The 21,604-nt window shown below is 44.4% G+C and overlaps 1 protein-coding gene across 13 annotated transcripts in view; it reads left to right on the top strand.

The window, feature by feature from the left end:
- MYO9A (myosin IXA) overlaps positions 1 to 21,604 on the top strand; it is a 156,162-nt gene that overhangs the window by 62,587 nt on the left and 71,971 nt on the right. For all 13 annotated transcript variants that reach the window (XM_015872538.2, XM_015872539.2, XM_015872535.2 and 10 more), the window contains 2 exons: positions 2,108 to 2,234; positions 7,873 to 7,962. In XM_015872538.2, the coding sequence (XP_015728024.1) occupies positions 2,108 to 2,234; positions 7,873 to 7,962 (217 nt within the window). The remainder of the gene's footprint in view (positions 1 to 2,107; positions 2,235 to 7,872; positions 7,963 to 21,604) is intronic.

Genomic DNA, 21,604 nt, shown 5'->3' with positions numbered 1-21,604 from the left:
AATATCAGAAAGCCAGTCATCATATCTAATCCTTCTCCACCCAATTGCCAGTTTTTAGACTCTCTTCCAGCAGCCCTTCATTCACCAATGCAGTGCAAATGATGGTTGAAAACTTGGGCTTCTCAGTTGGATTGCAACGCTGTCTTCTGCCAATTGCAAGGAATTACATGCTTTACATCCTTGACTAAACCACAAAGTAATTCCCGCATTGACTGGCTCCATTGTTCCAAAGACTTGAGTAGGTTTGAATGAACTTGACAAATATGTTACTAAGGTTAGAAATAAGCTCAGAAAAAAATACATATTGATAAATGGTCTTCAAGGGGGTATTGTTTTTGACATCGTAAGCGTTGCTGAAGGTCAAATCAGTAGTTGAAACACAGTGAGAAATCTGGTGCATTTCTCAGTAAAATTGTTCAAACAATAATTTAATGAACCTGGTTCATTTTTCTGAGATCCAGGAGGTTTGTGTAGGAACAGGGAATTTTTGCTTTGTGCTAATGGCTCTTGAAAACCTATTATTCATCATGTAGAGGAGATGACATTTCAGCTACATCTACCATTACCTCCTGCTCTTTTAAGCATGGATTTTCTTTCTTTTTAACAAGTTTCTGAGCCAGCAGTTAGAAATCCTTTACAGTGAAACATTGTCTTGCTTTCTGCTCCAGTAAGAACTTGTTTCACCTACCTGAGAACCGTCATTCGTAAGCTCATACATTATTCCAAGCATTAACAAATGATGAAGTCAGTGCTGCTTTCTCTCTATGCTATTCCACACATATAGATAAACCCAAGGGTGCACACTTTTACTGTCACTCTGTTAAATACATCAGTCATTCTGTTAAATACATTGGTTTATACCCTTATTTTTCACATCTATCTGCTTTGTATCAAATGCACGTTGGCGTTCTGAAAGCATCCTGTTGCATTATTGCTCCCTGAACTGATGCCACTGCATCCCACTTGGGACAGGTGCAGCAGTAGCAAGGAGGGCAGCGCAGAACTAAATTGCTTCCTGTGTTCTGCCCTAGGCGACTCATTACACAGCAGGAATCAAGTTGCGGTGATGGGTTTTCTAAAGCCTGTGTGCAGTGTAGGGTTGTGTACAGTGAGGTCATTTAATTGGCAGAGGAAAGCAGTGGGTAAGAGTCTGGGCTGGACAGAGTGGGATATCCATGTAAATTCAGGATTTTGATTTACTGCATGATAACTTTTATTCTTCACACAGAGGGTGGTGACGCACTGAACAGGTTGCCCAAGGAGGTTGTGGATGCCCCATCCCTGCAGGCATTCAAGGCCAGGCTGGATGTGGCTCTGGGCAGCCTGGTCTGGTGGCTGGCGACCCTGCACATAGCAGGGGGATGGAACTGGATGAGCACTGTGGGCCTTTTCAACCCAGCCCATTCTATGACTCTATGATTCTATGATAATGAAGGACAGGCACAGAGAGGTGATGCTGTGTTGTCCAGGCAGGCTGGTGGTGTGGTGAGGAATCAAATGCAATTTCAATGATTGTTAGGTCCCCAGAGGGACAATAAAGTACATAGCTGAAGTTGGCTGTGATTTATCTTGGATTTCATTCTTTTTCTTGTTATATGGGCTGTCATTTTGTAACTGTGGGTTTGATTATGTTGAACGTCAGGCTGAGAATCAGGTGACCTGAATTATCTGCTCAAGTCCAAGAAAATCACTGTGGAATTCTTTTCAAAAAGGCCGAATCAATGCAAGTTCGGTACTTGACTAAATGGAAAAAAAAGTAATAATGAAGTGAGTGCTTGTTTTAAGCCTCATTTTTGAGAAACTCTTGGCATAAGAGAGGACAATAGAAAATTAGAGGAATTAGTCAAATAGAAGGGTGTCATTTGGATGTCTGGAGGTCGAGGGGACTGTAGAAAGGGCAGGATATGAAGTACTGTAAGACATGTACTGAGAAGAGTATTTGAATGAGTTTTTATCACCTTTCAGTGTTCATGGCAATGGTGGGATCCTGATCAATACCTGACAAAGGTTTGCAGCCAGGTTTCGCACTGAGCACTGTTTGCTGTTGGATGTAAGGAAAAACAGACAAACCGACAAAGTGAAAATGAGATCTGTCTTTTTTCCTCAGAATTTTTTCTCTCCTGTCTGCAATACTGCATCTGGGTAACATCCGTTACAAAAAGAAGACCTATCGCGATGACTCCATCGATATTTGTAACCCTGAAATACTGCCCATCGTGTCAGAGCTGCTGGAGGTAAGCCTTTGCTGAAGAGCAGATTGTCTTATGTTAATGTAGGCTGTTTGTGTTCTCCTGCAAGAGGTTATGAAGACTTCTTTTTGTGAGGCTTTTAATGTAAAGATTTTTCTCCCTAACCATCAGTTCCAGTATACTTGTATAACTGACTGAAAATAGTGTTTCTGTGATTAAAACATGAAAAACTGCAGATAATGGGACTAAAGCCTGCCATTCCTTGTGGTGTTTTCTTCAGTTGCCAGCCATTAGCTCCCACACCAGAATTCCCCAATGCTCCTGAAATCTGTTGCAGTAGTTGTAAAAGAAACTACTTAAGGAATCATAAGACCATCAGTCCACTCTGCTGTTCCAGGTAGTGGCAGCAGCGGGTTCTGAGTGAACTCACTGTGTTTCATTGTCTGATGCCCCTCTGTCAGTATCTACAGAGGTTGTGGTGGATGTGCTGCAGGGTGCGTTTCACTCTGCTCCCTTTGGTACTCATTTTTGGGCTTGCATTTATCTAGTTCTGGTTTGAACCTGTTGATGCCATCTGCTGTTTTACTGTGTAAGAGCCTGTACAGAAAGTGTTTTGTCCTCTCTGGATGACTACTGTGCCAGTGTCACTTGGGACAGGTGTCAGTGAATTGACGCACCTCACCTGGCAGATTCCCATCGTATGAAGTCTTGCTGGAACAGAGGAGCACGCTCCATGGGCCCAGCTGCCTTAGGTTCCCTACATCCCTCTGAAAAGTCACTGGATGGTGTGGAAAGTTCACTTGTATTTTCCTGCCAGAAGATAATTTGTTGTCGTTTTGTGTACACGTGGTGCTCTCTCATTCCTTCCCTCCAGCAGCTGTTGTGCTGCCTCACTCCTTGAATTCAGGGGTTGGCGCTCACAGATTTTCATAGCACTTTGTTAATGTTCTGAATTTAGGGAGGGGAAAGCTTCTGTAAAATACGGGTATAAGCAGCTGGATGCTCTTTGCATCTTGGACTCGCAGACTGCAGAAATAAACAGGAGGAAAATGTGAGTTTGGGTAGAACGTTGTTGATCTGACCCTGTTAAAAATGGCCACGTTGGAGTCGCAGCAGGAATGCCAGGTCATTTGAGACGTAATTACTTCTAAAGAAAGCTGTGAATGAGAGATCTTGGAGATCTGAAAGAGTTCCAGGCTTTGGGTCTTTGCCCTTGCTTTCTTCTGCAAACTAATTCTTCTGCAACATCTGTATGCTGTAAGATAGCGGGATGTTATTTGCACACGCATATGTGAAATCATGCATCACTTGAGCCAGATGGATCCAGTGGTGGCTTTGTACCATGCACCAGGGCAGCACCGGCATGGGTACCCTGTTCACTTGTAGGTATGTACAATATATAGAGGAAAAAGAATAAATAAATGAATACATATTTTAACTTATTGCAAAAACACCAGAAGCTGCTGTAGCTGAGCAAAACAGTCTACTTCTGTTGCTCTCAGTAAGTCTTTTGCAAACTAACTGATGATACACAGCACCAAAAGCTTCTTCAGGCATCAGCAGTGCAGATATATCAGGTAGGATTTGTAGGAGGTGTTGCTATGTTTGAGTAAGTGATGTTGCTTGTTCTTAAGATTGCATTTCTTTGGTTATTTCCCTATGGAAGTGCAGATGTTGGCTACAAGTGTGAACTTCCTGATAGACCCACTCCCCAGTCAGCTGAAACAAAGCAAGTGCATTTTGAGGAGAGGTCCGATTTCTTTTTCTGAAACGCTCACCCTCTGCAGACTTGAATATCTCTTTTGCCATGTTGATTCAGTTCTGACCACAGGGAGAACTGAAGGGTTCACATAGATGAATCGTTACAGGACAGCCATTGCACCTACCTACTTAGCACTTCCCAAATTGAGTGGAATCTTCTTATCCAGACACCAAAAATCTCAGTTGAAGCAATGTAACATCTTGTATCTCACTTGGGTAATTATTTTGTTACTCTTTGTGTGTGTGTGATCACTGAAAATACGCAGTTATTCTTTTTGTGAATTACTGTAAAGATCTAAAAAGTTGCTAATTCCTTCTCTATATCTTGGCATTACTTACCAAGACTGAAAAATCATCTCAATGAAACTCATACTTGCCAACAAATACTTGAATTTCTTTCCATGAAGCCATTGGCTGCTCAGCAGGGCAGTGTGGAGTGTAGAAGAGGATGCAGCTATCCCTCTGTGGTCTGATACTTACAGGCAAGAAATCTGGGGCTGTTGTGGTTTGTTCTTTTTTTTTCCCTTGGATGTCTTGCTGTATTCGTTCATTCAGGGATTTGACTCGGAAAAGAGAAGGAAAAAAAATCCTCTTGGGTTTGGAAGAGGGACGGCTGAATGGGCTGCATCTGAGAGCTGCCAAGAAGAAGGGACCCATGGACCCACATGTACAGCACCAAGGGACTGGTTGCCTTCCTGAGGGAAAGGAACAGCCAGCCTGGCTGAAGTGAAAAAACTGAGCAAAATTAGACATGTTTTCCCCCTCCAAAGGGGATGTCATGAGCTTGCTGCTTTACATTGGAAGACTGGAGCCTTTGAGCCCCTGAGGACAAATCTGGGGGAGTTTCAATAGTCGGTGCAAGAGCACTGAGTGACTTTTTATTTCATTAGGATACTCAGCCATCATTTGTATGGGGAGATTTGTCACCCTGTGAAATGAAGCTGACGTGTGGATTTTTTGAAGAAATCAGGAAGGAGACGATGACCTGAGATGGATTTGATTCTTCTTTAATGCTGACAGCCCCTTCTAATACACTTTTAGTTTATTAAAACATCCAGACTGGCGTTTGTTGAAAAAGCAAACTGCAGTGTAGGATTTTGGCCAGCCTCTGTGGATCATTGTTTCATTTACTGTAAGACCTCAATTCCTTTTCTCAAGAATAGACATAGTGTGTGGATTATGTGAGGCTTCTGGCAGGTCTTTCTCGGCCTTTTTTTAAACTCTGCTGAAATACGGCGCTGTGGCGTGATGTCAGTGCTGCCTGATGGATCAAGCAGACCTGGAAGGCTCAGCAGGCAGTGAAATTATGGCAGGCAGAAGGGAGAGATCCTCCTCAGAAAGCAAGGATTGTGTAAAACCCTCCTGGGGAAAAACCTGGAAGCTCCTTCATGGGGCTTATTGGGATCCAGCTCTTCCCAGCAGTACAAACTGAAAATCCTCCCTCTCCTCCACGTGGATGTGGAACTGCAGGGTTTTGTGTCTGGATGTGGAGCTCATCCCTGAGCCTGTTTCAGCTCGAGGAGCTGTTTGTTCAGAGCTCAAAGCTGAGCTGAAGCTTTGGGTGCAGGTCAGCAGATATCTGTGCTTTTATTAAACTGCAGAGGTACATTTGTGAATTCCTAAGTGTGATTAACCAAAATTATCTCCTAGAAATGATCTGCTGCCAGCTCACCATAAAGGAGACTATTTTTTCCATTAGAAGAGCAAGAATACTGTTGTGTGTGTTTACTAATGGCGGAAATTATTTACATGGCAAGTATCCAGTAGGGAAGGCAAGTTTTGTCTTTGCAGTTTTACATCCAGTTGTTAGGCTTAGATAACCAGCCTCAGTGGAGACAGTAGTAAATGAAAGTAATGAACTGACCAAAGTAAGTTTTGCTGTGTCTCTGTTGCATTGACCACGTTGGCTCTTGCAGCCAGCATCCACAGGAAACTGCTGAAGCTTGTTTTCTACCAAAAAATGATCTGTCAGCCCAGAGAAATCCCTCAGACAGTGTGTTCCTTGTGTGATGAGCATCTCAGCAAGATGCTCCCACCCAAGCTAGGTGGGGGGAGAACGAGCTCCAGCCTTCCCTTCTGCATCTGCTCTCAGGTTGAAGTTTGGGTGTGAAGCTCTGAGCCAGGACTCCACTCAGGTAACTTAGTTTGCTTTTAAGCAAAAGAAAGCCAGAATCAAAAGTTCAGCCCTTGTTCAAGAAGGAAGCCAATCCTGGCAGTGCCTACACTTAATTTCTCTTACTCCATACCGAGCAGCTTTTTAATAAGCTCTAAACATCACAGTCCAGTTCTCAAATACAGAAGCAGCTTGTCTCCTGTGGACATCATGAGTTATATGCCTTCATGCTGTGACCTTCAGTTAAAATTTGGATAGCTCAGCTGTGCTATCATCTCACTGTCTTTCATCAGTGATGCAGCAAGCAAACCAAGTTGGGTGTTAGCTATGGGCAGATCTTCACGATCATCTTCTGGAGCTGAATGTCCCATCCTTGCCAAGTGTGTTTCTGTATGGAGAGATCCCTGCAGATGTGCACACAGCAGGCACGGGGCAGAGGAAGCACATCTGCAGGTCTCATCCAGCAAGAGAGTACAGGGAAGAGAAAGTTCTGGGGAGCAGCAGCAGGCAGATGGGCAGGGGAAGGGTGCGGGTAGCTGTGCAAGCCATTTAAACCTGTTAGCTGACAAATCCAGAACTTGCAAGTGCTTAGGCTGTTTAGTCTGGTCACCAAGAATATTGCATTGGCCTGTTTTCATTTGTAACCATCTGACACCCTTTTGCCTACTGCTTTTTTTTTTTCAGTTTAAAAACTGCCAGCCTGCAGGCTCAGGGTTTGCAGCAGTCCCACCTCACTCCGACTCCAACTCATTCAGACGAGGCAAAACTCACTTTTGTTTCAGGCTTTGCAATTGAGGGTTGTCAGCTGATGTCCTGCAGTTGAGAGCTGCTGAAAAATTGTCCATGTGTGGCTTTTAGCTGCCTGCTTGAGCCAGCAAATGGGTTCTGTAGCTGCTGCGAGCAGCTCGTGCACCCTGTGCTGTCTGCAAGTCAGAGCCCCGTCTCCTGCCTCAAAGGTGATCACCAAGGCAAAGAGTTCCTTGTTTGACATTGGAATTTCATAAGGAGGAGTAAATGTCTCCAGGTATTTAGGTCTTACTCTTGTACAACATCTATTTTGGTAGAGAGGGAACACTTTGGGATTTCTCCAAAAGAAGATGAAAATAACAGGGACTCCAATGTTGCAGGACAGGAGGCTTTCTCCTGAGAGTTGGAGGCAGGGACTGTTTACCTCTTTGCCCTCTTTGTGTCTGTGTTTATACAACAGCTGATCTCTGCAAAGGACTGGTGAGCAAATGGCTGTCACCTGGTTGGGGCTGATTTCTTCAGGGAGTTCAGTATCAGGTGTGAATATCAGAGCAAATATCAGGTGCTTTTCTCTTCAGGTTTCATTCTCCTTTTAAGCTCTTCTCTTAAATCTGAACAAAACAAAAAGCACACAGAGCCAACAAACCCAACCCCATCCAGATATCTCTCTTAAACCACTGACAGCATTTGGGTTGTTTGTGGAGTAATTTGTATGATGACACCAGTCATTTGAGAGGGGTTTCTTTCTTGTTGTTTTTTGGTTTTGTTGGTTTTTTTTGCTAACAAAGGTGAAAAAAAGTGTGAGAGGGAGGAGCTCTAGTGGGAACAAAGGTGAGCAGTGGGAACTTGCTGGAATTGAGATGGCTGAATGCAGAAAATCAGGTTCTCTTGAATGCTCTGTTGTTTTCTGATGCCAGGCATAGGGCCTGAGTTGTTTTCTCCTGATATCTAGCTTGTTCTTGTGCACTGAGCATTAACTTTGTAAGGGCTGGCAAAGGAAAGTGGAATTTTTAATGAATTAGTGTTGGAATAATTGTTAATATCAATGCTTTTTTGTTATAGGTGAAAGAAGAGATGCTGTTTGAGGCCTTGGTTACCAGAAAGACGGTGACAGTAGGAGAGAAGCTCATCTTACCCTACAAACTGGCAGAGGTCTGTATGCTGTGTTTACTTCTAAGAGAAGCTCTTGGCATGGCTTTCAGTGCTTTGAAATTAGACTGAAATGCACGCTTAGCTCTGGTAGAATTGCTTTTAGGTTTTGTTTATTTGTGGGAAACTAAATAAATGTAGGAGAAACTGATGTGTGTGAAGATAGAAAACAGTTGGCTTTACCTTCTGCCGCTCTTGAATAGCGGGTTTGCACGTTATTCTGTGATAGCGTTTAGTATGTTAATGACTTAGCAGTTGTGTAAATGTTCTGCAGAGCGGAGCTGTGCATCACTGAACGCATGTGATGCAAGTTAAGTAGAAGTCTCCATACGTCCCTACACTGTAGCACTGATTCATCCCACAGCGGAGCAGTGATCTAAGACCTCCAGGAAGTTTTTGGCGTGGTTCTGAAGTGCCCGTATTAGTCACAGTTCCTGTATGGGAGGAGCCAGAGGAAACTCCTGTTTCGGTTTCTGGGCCCTTACAGGATGCTTTGGAGACTGCGTGGCTCTGTCAGCCTCTTTCAGCTTGTCCTGAGTGTTTTCTGTGTTGCCGCTGGCCTTGGGGATGGCACTGCATGAATGTGCAAATTCTTTATTATGGTCTGTCTGAGGTTACAGTGTCAGCAAACATGTGTTTTCCCCTGACCGTGTGGTTTCCAGGAATTCTGAATTGCATTCTGTGGTTATTAAATAGAAATACTTCTGTTTTCTCCTCAAATTTTCCCAAGTCTGTAAATTCTGCTCTGCTACAAAAAGCATATTGGTTGTTTTTGCATCTCCTGTTGTTGTATTCCTCTATTTGAGAGCACAGAGCATGTTTGTAGGACAATGCACAGCGTCTTGAGCAACATCCCCCTCTGAGCAAGACTTGAATCGGTCCCAGCAAAGGGCAGCGTGCTTCAACCACCTTTGTGTCCTATACCATGTGTAGTGGAGGTGATGGCTGTGCTTTTTGACTGATGTTTGGTGCACAGACTGAGGAAACTGCTAGAATAGTTTAAAGCATTTCTATTCCTTCCTTTTTGCTGGACCGTTTTTCCCAGCAGCAGTGCTGATGGAACAAAGTGCACTGCTGCTCTTTCAACCACTTCACTGCCAAACTTGGCAGGTTGGATTAAACTGTTCCTTCTAATATGTTAAGCTGTCTAAACAGTCTTATCTCCCTGTTGCTACCAAAGATGGCTGAGGGGGAATTGCTGAAAAGCTTTCTGAAATGTTCCTGGTGATATCACTGTTGGTAGATCTCAGATGTGTTCACTGGTAGGGGTTTGTCACCAATATCTGGTAGAAGAAATGAAGAATCAGGGTGTGGTGAGGGGGAAGCCAGCGGAGCATCAGACTGTGGTGGCTCACAGTGCGATCATGCATTCTGATGTAATCTCCATGACCTAATCATTCTGTAAGAAGCTGTGAATTGAGTCAAGAAAAGTGTGTGTGTTCTGTGTTAGTTTTAACCCCTCTGCTATGTGCAGGGTTGCTAATCACCAGACCAGGCTGCCCAGAGCCACATCCAGCCTGGCCTTGAATGTGACTGCTGGATTTTATTTGACAGGGGTCCACGGAGGGAAGTGGTGGGTTGGTTATATTTAGGTGAAAAGAGCACTGCAGCTGAATCCAAGGAATGGAGGTTTTAAGGGTCTGCAGGCACGACTGCCCCACCACGGCTCATAGCTGCCCTTCTCGATAAGGGAATGATGTGTATAGCAGCTATTTGATTTTCCAGATGCTAAAATGCTTGATGCTTTTTTCATAGATTGTTGATAGACCAAAAGTTTCAGTGGAATTTGTCTGGAAAAGGCCATGCTGCGGTGGCTCTCTAAAAAGGATTGTAAAAGCTTTAGTTTGGCATAGACTTGTTCTTTTACACCATCAAGAAGAGCAGCTTGCATCTACCAAGAGACTTTGCAAAGCTTTGAGTGATTTTATACGCGCAGCCTGTGCCCAGATGTCTGGACAGTGCATTGGTTACTAAAAGAAGAGTGAAAACTGAGCAGAAGTTAGGCTAAAAAAGGGGTTCTCAGGCCTACATAGCTCATTTCTTAAACATGTTGCCTAAACTGTGAGTGGGAATAGTGAAGTTTGGGGCTGTGCAGGTAGCACTGTGGATTGTCAGTGGCGGGTTTGTTTAGCAGAGCAAGAGAGAGCCTGCTCTATGGACAAAGCACCCCCGAGACTTCATGTTCTTGATGGGCTTTTGCTTATTGAAGAGGAGTTGCAAGTAGGAGCTGTAATCTGAAATAAGTACTTTTCAGACACAAAGAGCCTTGAGATCTTAAGTTTTGAATGGGTTCCTGAGCTTTGAGGAGGTTCCAACCTGCATCCCCTCCAGGTGCAGGAACTGCTTCTCTTGGATCTCTGCACAGGGGTGACGTTTGCTGTCCTCATTCATCAAACAGTGCTGAAATATAGATGGATGGGAACTCAGCATGGGAAATAGCTCAGGTTAAATGGCAGATGCTCTCTGTGTGATCTCTGGCTGCTACAAGGTCCGTAACCTCATGGTCCTGCTGTGGTAATTTCTGCCCTTCCTTTCTTTAGAGGTTTGGAAGCATCAGAGCTGAGATTGGACTTCTTTGCACCAAGTTAAGTCTTTTCTCTTCAGTTTTCCTGAACCATAGCTCCAGAAGCACACAGAGAGAATGCCTATGTTGGATTTGTAGTGATGCTGCATTCCTTTCCATCTGCATTCTTGTTTGCTGCACTAATCAGTGCGTGCTGATTAGAAACACTGTCGTGTGGTTTGGGGCTTTTTTTGGGAACTGTGGTTTGAGCACTTGGCAGTTCTTTGTTTGAAACATTCTCCTTCATAATTGTTCTAAATTTATATCGGACTCTTCTCGTAGATCTGTTCATCAGTGCAATAGTTGAAGTAAAAGTAGATGCTTTATTCTGGCATCTCTCAGTGCTTGGGTAAAAGGTATTGCAAAATGTCCTTGAGCAGCAGGAGTGATGACAAATTATCCCAGCGGCCTGAAGCTTGTGGTGTTGAGGATGACAGCTGCAACTGCTTGTGCTTATTCACATTGTCCTTCTGTATTACAACACTTCTTGTTGGCTTCACGCTGCTGAGTTGAGTCCCGCTTTCCAGTTGGGCAGCAATGCTGGCTTTGTCAAGCTCTGTGCTTCTTCCAGTACAATGGGTGGCTTTAGGTGGTCTCAGTCAGGTTAACATACAACTATAGAACTCCAGTAGGCAGGTGAGTCTCAGCCAAACAGCGGGAGCACTGCCTCCTGTGTTCCAGCAGCTGCTGGTGCTGTCGCCTTCCTCTCATCAAGTTCTTCCCAACACATAGTAAAGTACATAAAATGCAATCTCTTATTTCACCTGTGTGGACAGATGATGTGTGCTAGCAGTATGAGCTCCATCAGGGCTGCAATCAGGAGCAGACACTTGTGAACAGAGTTCCCAGCTCAGTGTGCAACTCGTTGCTTCATTTGTAGTGGGTGCCTGTCCTCAGGGTATTACAAGTAAGAAATCAACACTGCTTTGTAGTTGTAGTTCTTTTTCTGATGGCAATCATGGGCGGGATTGTGTGCCCTGTGTGAGAGCTGCCTGTACACACTGAGTCTGCATTTCAAATGGCTGTTGAAATTCAAATGAGTGAGGATGCTGCAGCCATAAATAATGCTTATATTTACCTCTGGCAGCTGCCTCTTATCTTCAGACCCACACTGGCTTGTCTGCCATGGAGTTGCCTCCTGGAACCACTCATTTTCCCCTTTATAGCAGCTGGATGGTATTTTAATGCAGTGTTTGAAATGACTGCGTAATTTGGTGTAGCACTGAGGTTCAGAAGCTTTGTGCTACAGATAAACTCAGGCTACGCAGACATGAAAGGTTGCAGTTGTGTTCAGAGGTCAAGATTCATTGCCCAGAACAGCAGTGAGTGTCTTTGTCAGGAGCACGCCTGTGTATTAAGGTAACCAACAGCAGTTAATGGATTTCCAGAGGAATCACTGTGTGTGTGTGCAGTGTGAGTGCTGTCTGGTAACAGGGCCAGCTCTGCTTCAGTGAGCAAACAAAGTGCAGCAGTGAGGACCCTTTGGAAGGAGAAGATTCGACCATGGGAGCAGTGTTCTCCTACCTTGGAAGGTGAACCATGACAGGCACGTCAATGAGATAAAGAAAAATGGGATTTTAATGGTAGAAGAATCTTCTGAGAGCTGCTGCACTGTTCAGCTCCACCTTTTATTGTTACACGCATTCTTGCAGTCTTCCCTGAGAGGTCAGAAAGGATTTGTAGGCTGCATTTCAGGAACCCAAATGAAACCAACCACCAGGCACACTGAGTGCTGAGCAGCTTGGCTGATGTGTGGTAGGAAAGGTGGCAGGAGCAGAGCACTTTAATCCAAGCAGTGGACAGCTTCAGGGCTGTTAACAACAAACAAAATCTTTATTGTGTAATCTGAGCATCATCTTAAGCTTAATCTGGGCGAGGAACTGCCTTTCTGGGCCACATCTGTCTTCCTCCTTCTGTCTAAATAAAGCAGCACATTCCTATTTTTTCCATCACAGCTTACTTCAGGGCTCTCCCCATCCGTTATTGTATACCCTAAGATAACCATTTACCTCTCTGAAGTCAATCTCAACTGATGCTTCTCTCTCCAATTGACCTTTGCATTGTTCAGCTTGCTCCCTTGTGCACGGCAGCAGAGCTGAGCCCTGGATCCAGCACATCGCCCATCCCCACCTGATTTCCATCCTGTTTGTTCTGCTTATCCTGCTGCTGTCTGTCACCTGCTTTGTTTTTCACCAGAGCTGCTGTGTTTTTCCCTGTTCTTCATCAGATGAAGAAAGAAACTCATTATCCAAGTAAATACATCTGTTAGCAAATCCTTTTTTAGATCCTTCCAGAAAGCAGATTTTTTTTTTCCATGATGCATTCCATTCATTTGGTTCTGTTGGCATTCCTGAAGCCAGTGACTTTGCAGAAAGGTTTGTTTTAACAGACCTCTATAATTTTCAGCTGTTTGCAACCCAGAGGTTTTATCCCTCAGGATGAGCTAATGAAGGAATTCACACTTCCTGAAGAATTCTGATGTGAAGACAGCCGAGAGGAGGGGAATGAAAGATGTGAGAGAATTTCTTGGGCAGTGAGTAACCTGATTGTGCCATTCCTTCAAGTCTGGAAAGCAGTCAGGAGCTGCTTGTTTGATGAGTGTCGCAGTGAATGTTGTGTAGCTCAGTCTGTGTGTATCCACAGTGGAAAATCACTATCTTAAAAGCCAGAGGAAGGCTGGAGTGGTGTGTCCCAGGGCAGCCCTTCAGGCCGAAGCAGCGGAGTACATCAAAAGAAGGGTGTGCTGCTTCCTCTCTTCTTTTTGTTATCGCTTCTGTATATGTTGATAGCAAAACCTGGCGTGCAGACATTTTTCTGTCCTTCTGCATAGCCTGAAGTGTCCCTACTTCTGCTATTGCTCTAAAACAAGGAGTTATTTTGAACTTTTTGTTTCTAAGCTCCTATAGGATATGAGTGCTGTCATCTCTTTGCTTCAGTGGCTACGTGCCTGCAATTTAGCCAGTGTCTCTTATGTGCAGGCAGTTACTTGGCCATAAGAGCACACTGCAACCATCCTATGATGATGCGCTCAATGCCTGCACTGCATTTATTCATGCAATGCATTTTATTCTGTGTGAATACATGCAGCTGTAGGTCTGTGTGAAATCAGCTGATGGTGTCTTAGAAGAATTGCTTTAGGTCAGGTTTGCTGATGGAAATGGTCTCTTGAAAATCTGCTCTGTGGGGAAGGAAACAGAGTGCTGAACACTGAAGCTGCATTCTCTGGCTGTCAAAGGGGCTGCGGGTTCTGTGTCCCCCTACCATAGCCCAGTTGGTTCAGTAAAAGTCCAGTAGGGTTCCTCCAAAATGCTTATTTCAGACTGTTCTGTGTTGATGAGCTGAGCCAGGGGAGAACAGTTCATTTTCAGTGAGGTAACAGTTTATTGGCAGAGACATAAGATAGCAAAGCCTTAACAAGAGGGAAAAAAATACTTCATCGCAGCAAAGAGCTGAGAGATGTTTCATTGGCTCGTGTGCTCATGGTAATGTCTGATGCCTTTTTCAGATCATTATAAAGAGAAAAGCAATGGAGTTTCAGGGCTAAGCTTACAAATGGCATGACAATATCTAAGGTAATAAAAGAAATCAAGCGAAAATAAAACAAAACCACAAAGGAAAAGATCACAGTTGCAGCTGACTGTGAACACCTCTCAGACTGAAAATAATAGGGGAGAAGAAGGGGGTAGGAGACAGAATAATAGTGTGCAGAAAATGGGATGAATGCTCTCAGTCTTGAAGTATTAAAACACTCAGCAGAGTAGAAAGATGTAAAACTGCTGGAAGCACCTACTTATACCAGACTCCATTAGCTTATGAGACTCGTTGTCACCACAGGTCATTAACTTCAGGAGCTTAGCAGGATTCCTTTGAAGGCTTCCTACATTGATGACTGTATTCAGAATTCCAGAAAAGTATTACTTGAATAAGCCAGAAATCCCACAAAGCTTCTAAGAGACCTGAAGGCGTCTCTGCTTCAGGATATGAAGGTGAACTGTTGATGCAGAGCTTCAAAAGAAATCACTGAATGGGGCTGGATCTCTTTATTTTTCCTTCGGAATACCAGGAGCAGCAGTGCTTGGTGGCAGGGTGCTCACTGGATGAAGCTCATTTTCTGGGACTGCTGGGCTGTTTTTCATCCTGAGTTTGCAGCATCCTTTGCTAGGAAGACGCAGCTGGTCATGCTGGGTCTTTGTTTTTAATCTGCCTGGGTTTGTGTGCCCTGAAGTTGTGTGTGGCAGAGGTGGCAGTAGTGGAGCTCCTCTCTGCAGGAATTACCCAAAGCTGTGGAACTCTATGGTAACGATGCACATCTGGTCATTAGGGGAACCCAGAGGTCATGCATAAAAGCTGTTACCTTCACTCTTCACTGCCTTGCATTTTGTATGCACAGTTGTTGAGAAAAAGAATCTCAGCTTTCAAGAATTGAGTAGTCATCAAAATAAGCATCTTTAGGAAGAGAAATGGCGACTTTCTCTGCCTGCCGTCAACCTCTTCACTCCAGGTTCACTTTCTACCATCAAATTCATTCCAGGCTCTTTGAAAGGCTGTTTTAATTACATCTGGTTATTGAAAAGACACTTCAGTTTCAGAGTCCTTAGTAAATTCAGTCTGAAATCACGTGAAGAGCTTTGTAAGAATGGAAACAACTCATTTGCAAGTCAGCTTTTCTCATACAGCGTGTAATTTATTACCATTGGTTGGAGTATGGGATTTTCTATTTAATCTCAGTCTGAGTAAATCCAAATTGACTTTTGACAGCTCATGGCTGTCCAGAAACACTCGATGGGAGGTGCATAAGCTCTGTGCAGTGGGACGTGCTGCACAACCCTCGGCTCCGTGGTGGAGCAGTTTGAGGAGTGACGAGGAATCCTTTCCCATTGAGGAGGCCTGCCAAAAAAAAGCTTGCAGTGAGACAACATGGACTGGCAAAACAAGTTTTCCTCTGAGTGGTTTTGCTTGGGAAGGGCAGGACTTGGCTGTGAACAGCTCGAGTGCTATTTTTGGCCACGTGTTGTGCTCTGCAGTAGGAACACAGGTATGTTGTGCCCATGAACTTGGGAGCAAATTTCCCTAAATGCAGCCTGTGGATTCCTGCTGGGGTCAGGTCACACGCCCCACTCTTGTGTCACTGAGTAACCTGTTGATTTATTTATGTACCAGTTCCAGTGTGAAAACACGGGCAGAGGGCCTGGTAATCTGAATGGGGTCTTGGCTGTTTGTTTCAATAGGTTCAGGGTGAATGCAGGTGGAAGGAAACTCTTCTTGTTTTCTTTTCCCTTCAAATTCAGCTGCCTGCAGCTTTCCACAGTGAGAGCCCCTTCGGTAGTACATCTCTTCTTGTGTCCATGGGAAGAAGTGAGAGCAGCACACTTGTTTTTCTGGCAGATTTATTTCAGAAAGAAGGATCTTTTTGTACTTTTTAGTCAGATATGGATCCCATGAAGGCTGAAGATTTTGGCTAAAATCTTTTTGGGACGATGACTTTACAACAACGTGGCTCCAGAGCACAGAAATGGAGGAAAACATTGAAATATCACGGCTGATTTAGTTTGGTTCTAAGCGTAATCCTGGGTGCTTTTTCTGACAAGCATGGCTGTAGCACATTACAGACACCCAGCTTCAATATGACAGCATTAAAGATGGGGGCATGCAAAACAGCTCTAAAAATAAAGGGCAGCAGTTGGTGATGGGAATGATGGGTCTTCCATCTGTCCTCATCCAAGCCCTGCCTACCACCTGCTGGGATTCACTTCACACCCACAGGAGCTGTTGTTCTTGTTTCAGATTTTCCACTTGGTTTTCCCTGTTTATGTGTGCGTGGTGATGGGGATGAGTGAGGAGGGGAGGGTTGGAGAGGAGCTCTGACGCCTGCTGTGTTATTCCTTGGAGTCGTGTTAGCGCAGGAATGGCAGTTTCAGTGGGAACATAGTAGAGATAGAGGGTGGTGCAGGGTTGAACAGATTAACGCATGATGAGTGCAATGACCTTGTGGTAGTGCAGGTCTTAGGGGGCTTGGGGGGATGTGCTATTTACAGGCATATTTGTAGAAATGATACATGAAATTGAACCGTTATAGGAAAGTTTGAAACGCTTCTGATCAAGCTTTTCCCTTTTGGTACTTCATATACCTTCTATTCTTCCTCTCATTTGTCTAAAGCCTTTTCTCATACTTAATCAATGCAAACAAAAATCATAAAGAATCTCTTCCAAAGTCAAGCCAGCACGGTGCGTTAATGATCTGAGGTCTCTCAGGAGGTGCAGGCTGGAGAACGACAGGGTTTTAATATGATGCAAAGATAAAATATGGGTATGGAAAAATTACATCATAGTTGCTCAGCCCCTGTATGATATAATACTCCTTGATGCCAAGACAGGGATTAAACTAGAGCCTGATATCCTGCACGAGTACTTTCCTCTGGGTGCTAAGCCTCTGTTTATAAAAAAAATAAAAGCTAAGCCTGCCTGTCTCAGCCTATGTCCTGTGGTCCAGGGGGAGCACAAAAGCTGCTTAATGTATCTCTCATTGTGGGATGAAGCTGTGAATGTAAACCAGGCACACAGTGCTTTAGGTAACACATAGAAGGTGAGTGGAGCAGTGGGGAACCGGAATTTTCTGTGCATACGTGGACCTGCTCAATAGGCTCACCCCATGTCAGAGAAGAGTTAGTCACCAAAACCCGCATTCAGACAAAAAGAGGAATGTAGATCTTGTCTAATTCCAGTAGCTTAGTGCTTTTGCATCTGTTTTTCAAATCCAGAGGGGTGATGACATGCTGTCCATGTTTCACTGAACTGCAAAGGGCATCTGACGTGCAGCCAGGCTGATGTGCTGTGCTGCTGCCCTCCACCACCAGCCTTGTTCTCTGCTCCATCCCCACTTACAGCTACACTGCTCAACCTGCCTTGTCTGCTACTGCAGTTCAGAATGGAAGTAGCAGACCTAGTAAATGCTATCTCAGCAGCTCTCTGTCTGTGTGAGTGCCAAAATAAGCCAAATCCATCCTACAAGCGTTTAATTTCTAGCACTAGCAGAGCAGTAGCAGCATCAGAGATGAAAAGGTAATTTTAGCATTGCAGTATCCCTGCAGCACTGACGCGCTTCGTGCATACACACTAGTGGTCTTACTGGTTAGATCTGGCACCTCTGAGCCTTGTTTAAGTGAAACTAAGCTTAGCGTCTGCTTTATGAGCTCTTGCAGTTCAGACTGGCTGCAGATACTAAGGTGCTCACGTGGGCTGGATGGTCAGAGCAGCAGGCAAGTAACGCATGGCTTCTGCTCCTGTTCTTTGGGCTCCTTTAGGAAATATAAAGTAGGTGTACTATGAAAGCCTGAATTGCTCTTGTTTCTGTTGCTTCTAGTCTCAGTCACGTCCATATCCAGTGGTTAAGCATTGCTAATGTTAAAATATATGTATGCTTCTTTAAGAGCAGAAACTGATCTGTTCCATCGTTTGTTCAAACACACAGCATAACTCTGAATAGGTACTTTCACTCAAAGATAAATATATGTGCTTTTGTCCTGTTCTTTTCCCACTTCTTGTAAGTGATTCACTTCTGCCATTTATGAGATAATGGAAAGATCTCACATCTATCACAACCTGGTCTTGTGGATGCCCCGTCCCTGGAGGTGTTCAAGGCCAGGCTGGATGGGGCCCTGGGCAGCCAGGTCTGGTATTAGATATGGAGGTTGGCGGCCCAGCAGGGGGGTTGGAGTTAGTGATCCTTTCCAACCCAAGACATTCTATGATCATGTATAGTGCTCAAGCCCACAGCAGCTATTGAAGGAGGCACAGGTGGTAGGAATGCTGCATTGCAACACTGGGGCCCGGGTGTTTGAATCCCCTGTGGCGCAAGTGGTAGAAGTGCCGCTCTGCAACACAGAGGCTCGAATCCCGGGGGTTGGACTTGATGATCTCTAAGGTCCCTTCCAACCTGCACGAGACTATTACTATTACTATCAGCAGGAAGCATTGGTTAAAAACCAAGAGTAATATTCAGTAGGTATTAAAATGTGTTTTATTTTCCTCTTAGGCATTCTGGAATGAAGCACTGATGTTAGAATAAGTAAGAGCATAATTATGAAGCTGAATTTCACCTTGGAGATTAAATGGGGGAAAGTGGGAATGGCTGATAAGGATTTTGAAACAGACATTGAGTTAAAGCAAAAAATCTAGTCGTGTGTATGATCTGCAGATCACAGGGGTTTTTTATGTTCTGTCCCAGGTTCCTGGGGCTTACTGCTAGCTTGCTGTGAGCAGAACTGGGATTGATTCTTTGGGTAATGCACAGCAAATGTATTCCATGTATTAAGAGAAAGGAAACAGAACCCCATAGAACCACTAGGAATATGTATGCAGATTGGAGTTTGGAGGGATTTCCTGAAGAGGAAGGATCCTGGTGTTGCTTTCCCCCCCTGAATATTTCATTGGAGTCACCTTTCATCCTTGTATAGAAATTATAGGAAGTCTATCAAAGGCCCTGAGGAAGAACAAGATATTTCCTCTCTTCCTGCATTCATATCTTATTTCCTGAAGAGAATAGGAATCTCCATGTCTGTTGCACACAGGCAGAAAACGTCAAGTGTTTTATGGGGAGTGGATTTACCGAACGAATTATCTCATGTCTTGATCATCTTCTGCATAAACTCTTTTAAATGTCACATCCGTTGCAAAGAGACGTTTCTTGTCATCTTGGAACTGTTCTGCTTGCTTTTGTATTTGATAATGTTGGTCTGAAAGGGGAGTGAGCACTGCTTGTTTTCTTCCTAGAGGGCAGGAAACACATGCACGTGTGTGCTTTTAACTCCATGAGCTCTGGAAGATTTTTTGCTTTACTGGGAGGGGAGAGTTCATCAGTAATATTGAGAGTGTCCATATTTCAACCAGTTGGTTTTTGGAGATTCTTATTGGGAAGTTCACAGCAAGATTTAGCAGTACAGACTTTTCGGGATGAGGTGGTGATTTTGAATTTGTAGAACCTGTGGGCTGACTATGGTCAGTGTGAGTAAGTAACACACACGAGGAAATGTAAGAAAAGCCAGGAGGAACCTGGACACACCGTGCTCAGTTCTAACACTTCTCCTCTTTCAGACACAATGAATTTTCCACATTTTTGCTGAGAAATGGCTTTTAAACATCCTGTTTTCAAGTGCTGGTGGCTCTCAGCAATTCTGCAGTGGGCGCATTGACCTCGCGCCCGTCTGTGTTGTCCCCGATGAAAAATGGAGAGAGGATGTAATAACATGAAGTTGACCCAGAATTGCTGATTTCTGAATATCGTGTTGACCAACAACATATTTGCATAGGTTTGCTTAATGCTGGAGAAGTGGGACAAGGGTTGCCCACTGTTAAACTCTGCGGGGTTTTATTCTTCATCATCAGGTCTTTGATTGAGTTTGGTGCTTACACTTGCTTTCTGGTTCTGCTTTTTAATTTCACTTCTGAGAATCTGAGCAGTAACTGCCCTCAGAAAAAACAGCATTTTTCCATTAATAACCTGAAAGCTGCATTGATAGTTTGCTGCTTACTGTGACCGTTTCCTGCACAAAATGCTCGCTGGGTTCCTCTGCAGGAGCATGCAATGCTTTCTATGCTTGCTGGGTAGCAGTGATGGAGTAAGTGAAAGACTGCATCCCTCTAGAGCAAACACAGGTGTTAAAATCTAAGATATTTATAATTCTATGTAGTCTGGCCTTAATAATCTGTCTGTACCCAAACTTCCATCACCCAGTGGTCATAAGCAACAGCAAAAAGCAATGAGCTTTGCTTTGTTTCTTTTGCCATCTCCTAATTTTTGGAGTCTCCATGTCTAGTGATGCACCACCCAGCAGTGGTTATTTATTTTGTGCAGGCTTTTTTAAACACAAATGTTGGTGGAAGTGTTTATACTGATTACAAGAGTCCTTTATGCTGTGTTTTTGTTTGGGTCAGAGTGTTTCAAGTTGGATGTTGAAGGCCAGTTGCTGTTAGGGATCCAGGCTGTGGTTTGTTTGGTTTGGACAGGTCGGTGAGGAGAGGATTCTGGGTTTGTCTCACTCTGGATCTCAGTGGGGTTGGTGGGGTCTGCGCTCCACAAAATGCTCAGCTTGGCAAGGAGAGCGTCTGATGAGAAACATATTGCTAGAATTGTGATCATGCTTCCTCACACATTAGCAAACCTTGGTGTGCTGTGACCAAGGGCTCTGCCTGCCAGCACAAGGGTGTCTCTGCCATGTGTCCCAAAGCCATCTGTTTCTGCAGGGCAACTGAAGACCCCAAAGCAGGGCATGGCTTAGAGATATGGGAACTCTTCCTCTTCTCTCTGGGCTCTGTCGACAGCATGAAATTGCGTGATGGTTGGTAAGGTTGCCTTGGGTTCACTGGGCACAAACGTGCCCAGCCCTATAAATAAATAATGAGTGGAGTGAGCTCAGCTCCAGCATGATGGGCCGCTTTGCTGGCAGTCTGTGCTGGGTTCCAGGTGTACTTTGGAGTATTAGATTTCCCTTTAGATTGCACGTGGATAGATGTGTCCCAAGTGCTGGTGCTGCCCCCATGGCCTGTGCCTTCCTTAAATACAGCACTGGGTTCAAAGAGAGGAGCTGCAGAATTGAGCTCCAGGACCAAGTCCAGTTGGGAATCTTTTGTTAAACAAAAGCTGTGGTGGGGTGAACAAAGAGCTGCTATTTTAACCAGGGTTTTAGGAAGTAAGAAGGATGCTTTACACAGGGCTTAAACTGCACGTAAACTGCTGCAGTGCCTGACCATGCAGCAAGGTGAAAGAACCTATTCTGGCATTTATTAACAGCCTGAATTCTTGTAGATCTCTTCCTGTCCTGCCCACTGTGCAGGCTTGGGCAGCTCCTAGCAGACAGGGGTATGCTGAAATACCACCCCTCATGTCCATCATCACACACAGCCTTTTTCTGGTTTTTGCTCTGAGTCATTGCATCTGAGCAGGGCAGTAGGGATGTGAGTGCCTGGCATGGAGCGATGGTGCTGGAGGTGGCAGATATGGCATCTTGTACACGTCAGGAGACTTTGTCATCTGAATAATTAACCTGACAGTCTACCAGTGTGTTTTGCAGAGGCTTTTAATTTAAG

Source organism: Coturnix japonica, chromosome 10 (assembly GCF_001577835.2).
Source record: "Coturnix japonica isolate 7356 chromosome 10, Coturnix japonica 2.1, whole genome shotgun sequence".
NCBI lineage: Eukaryota > Metazoa > Chordata > Aves > Galliformes > Phasianidae > Coturnix > Coturnix japonica.
This window is presented reverse-complemented; position numbering and strand designations above follow the sequence as displayed.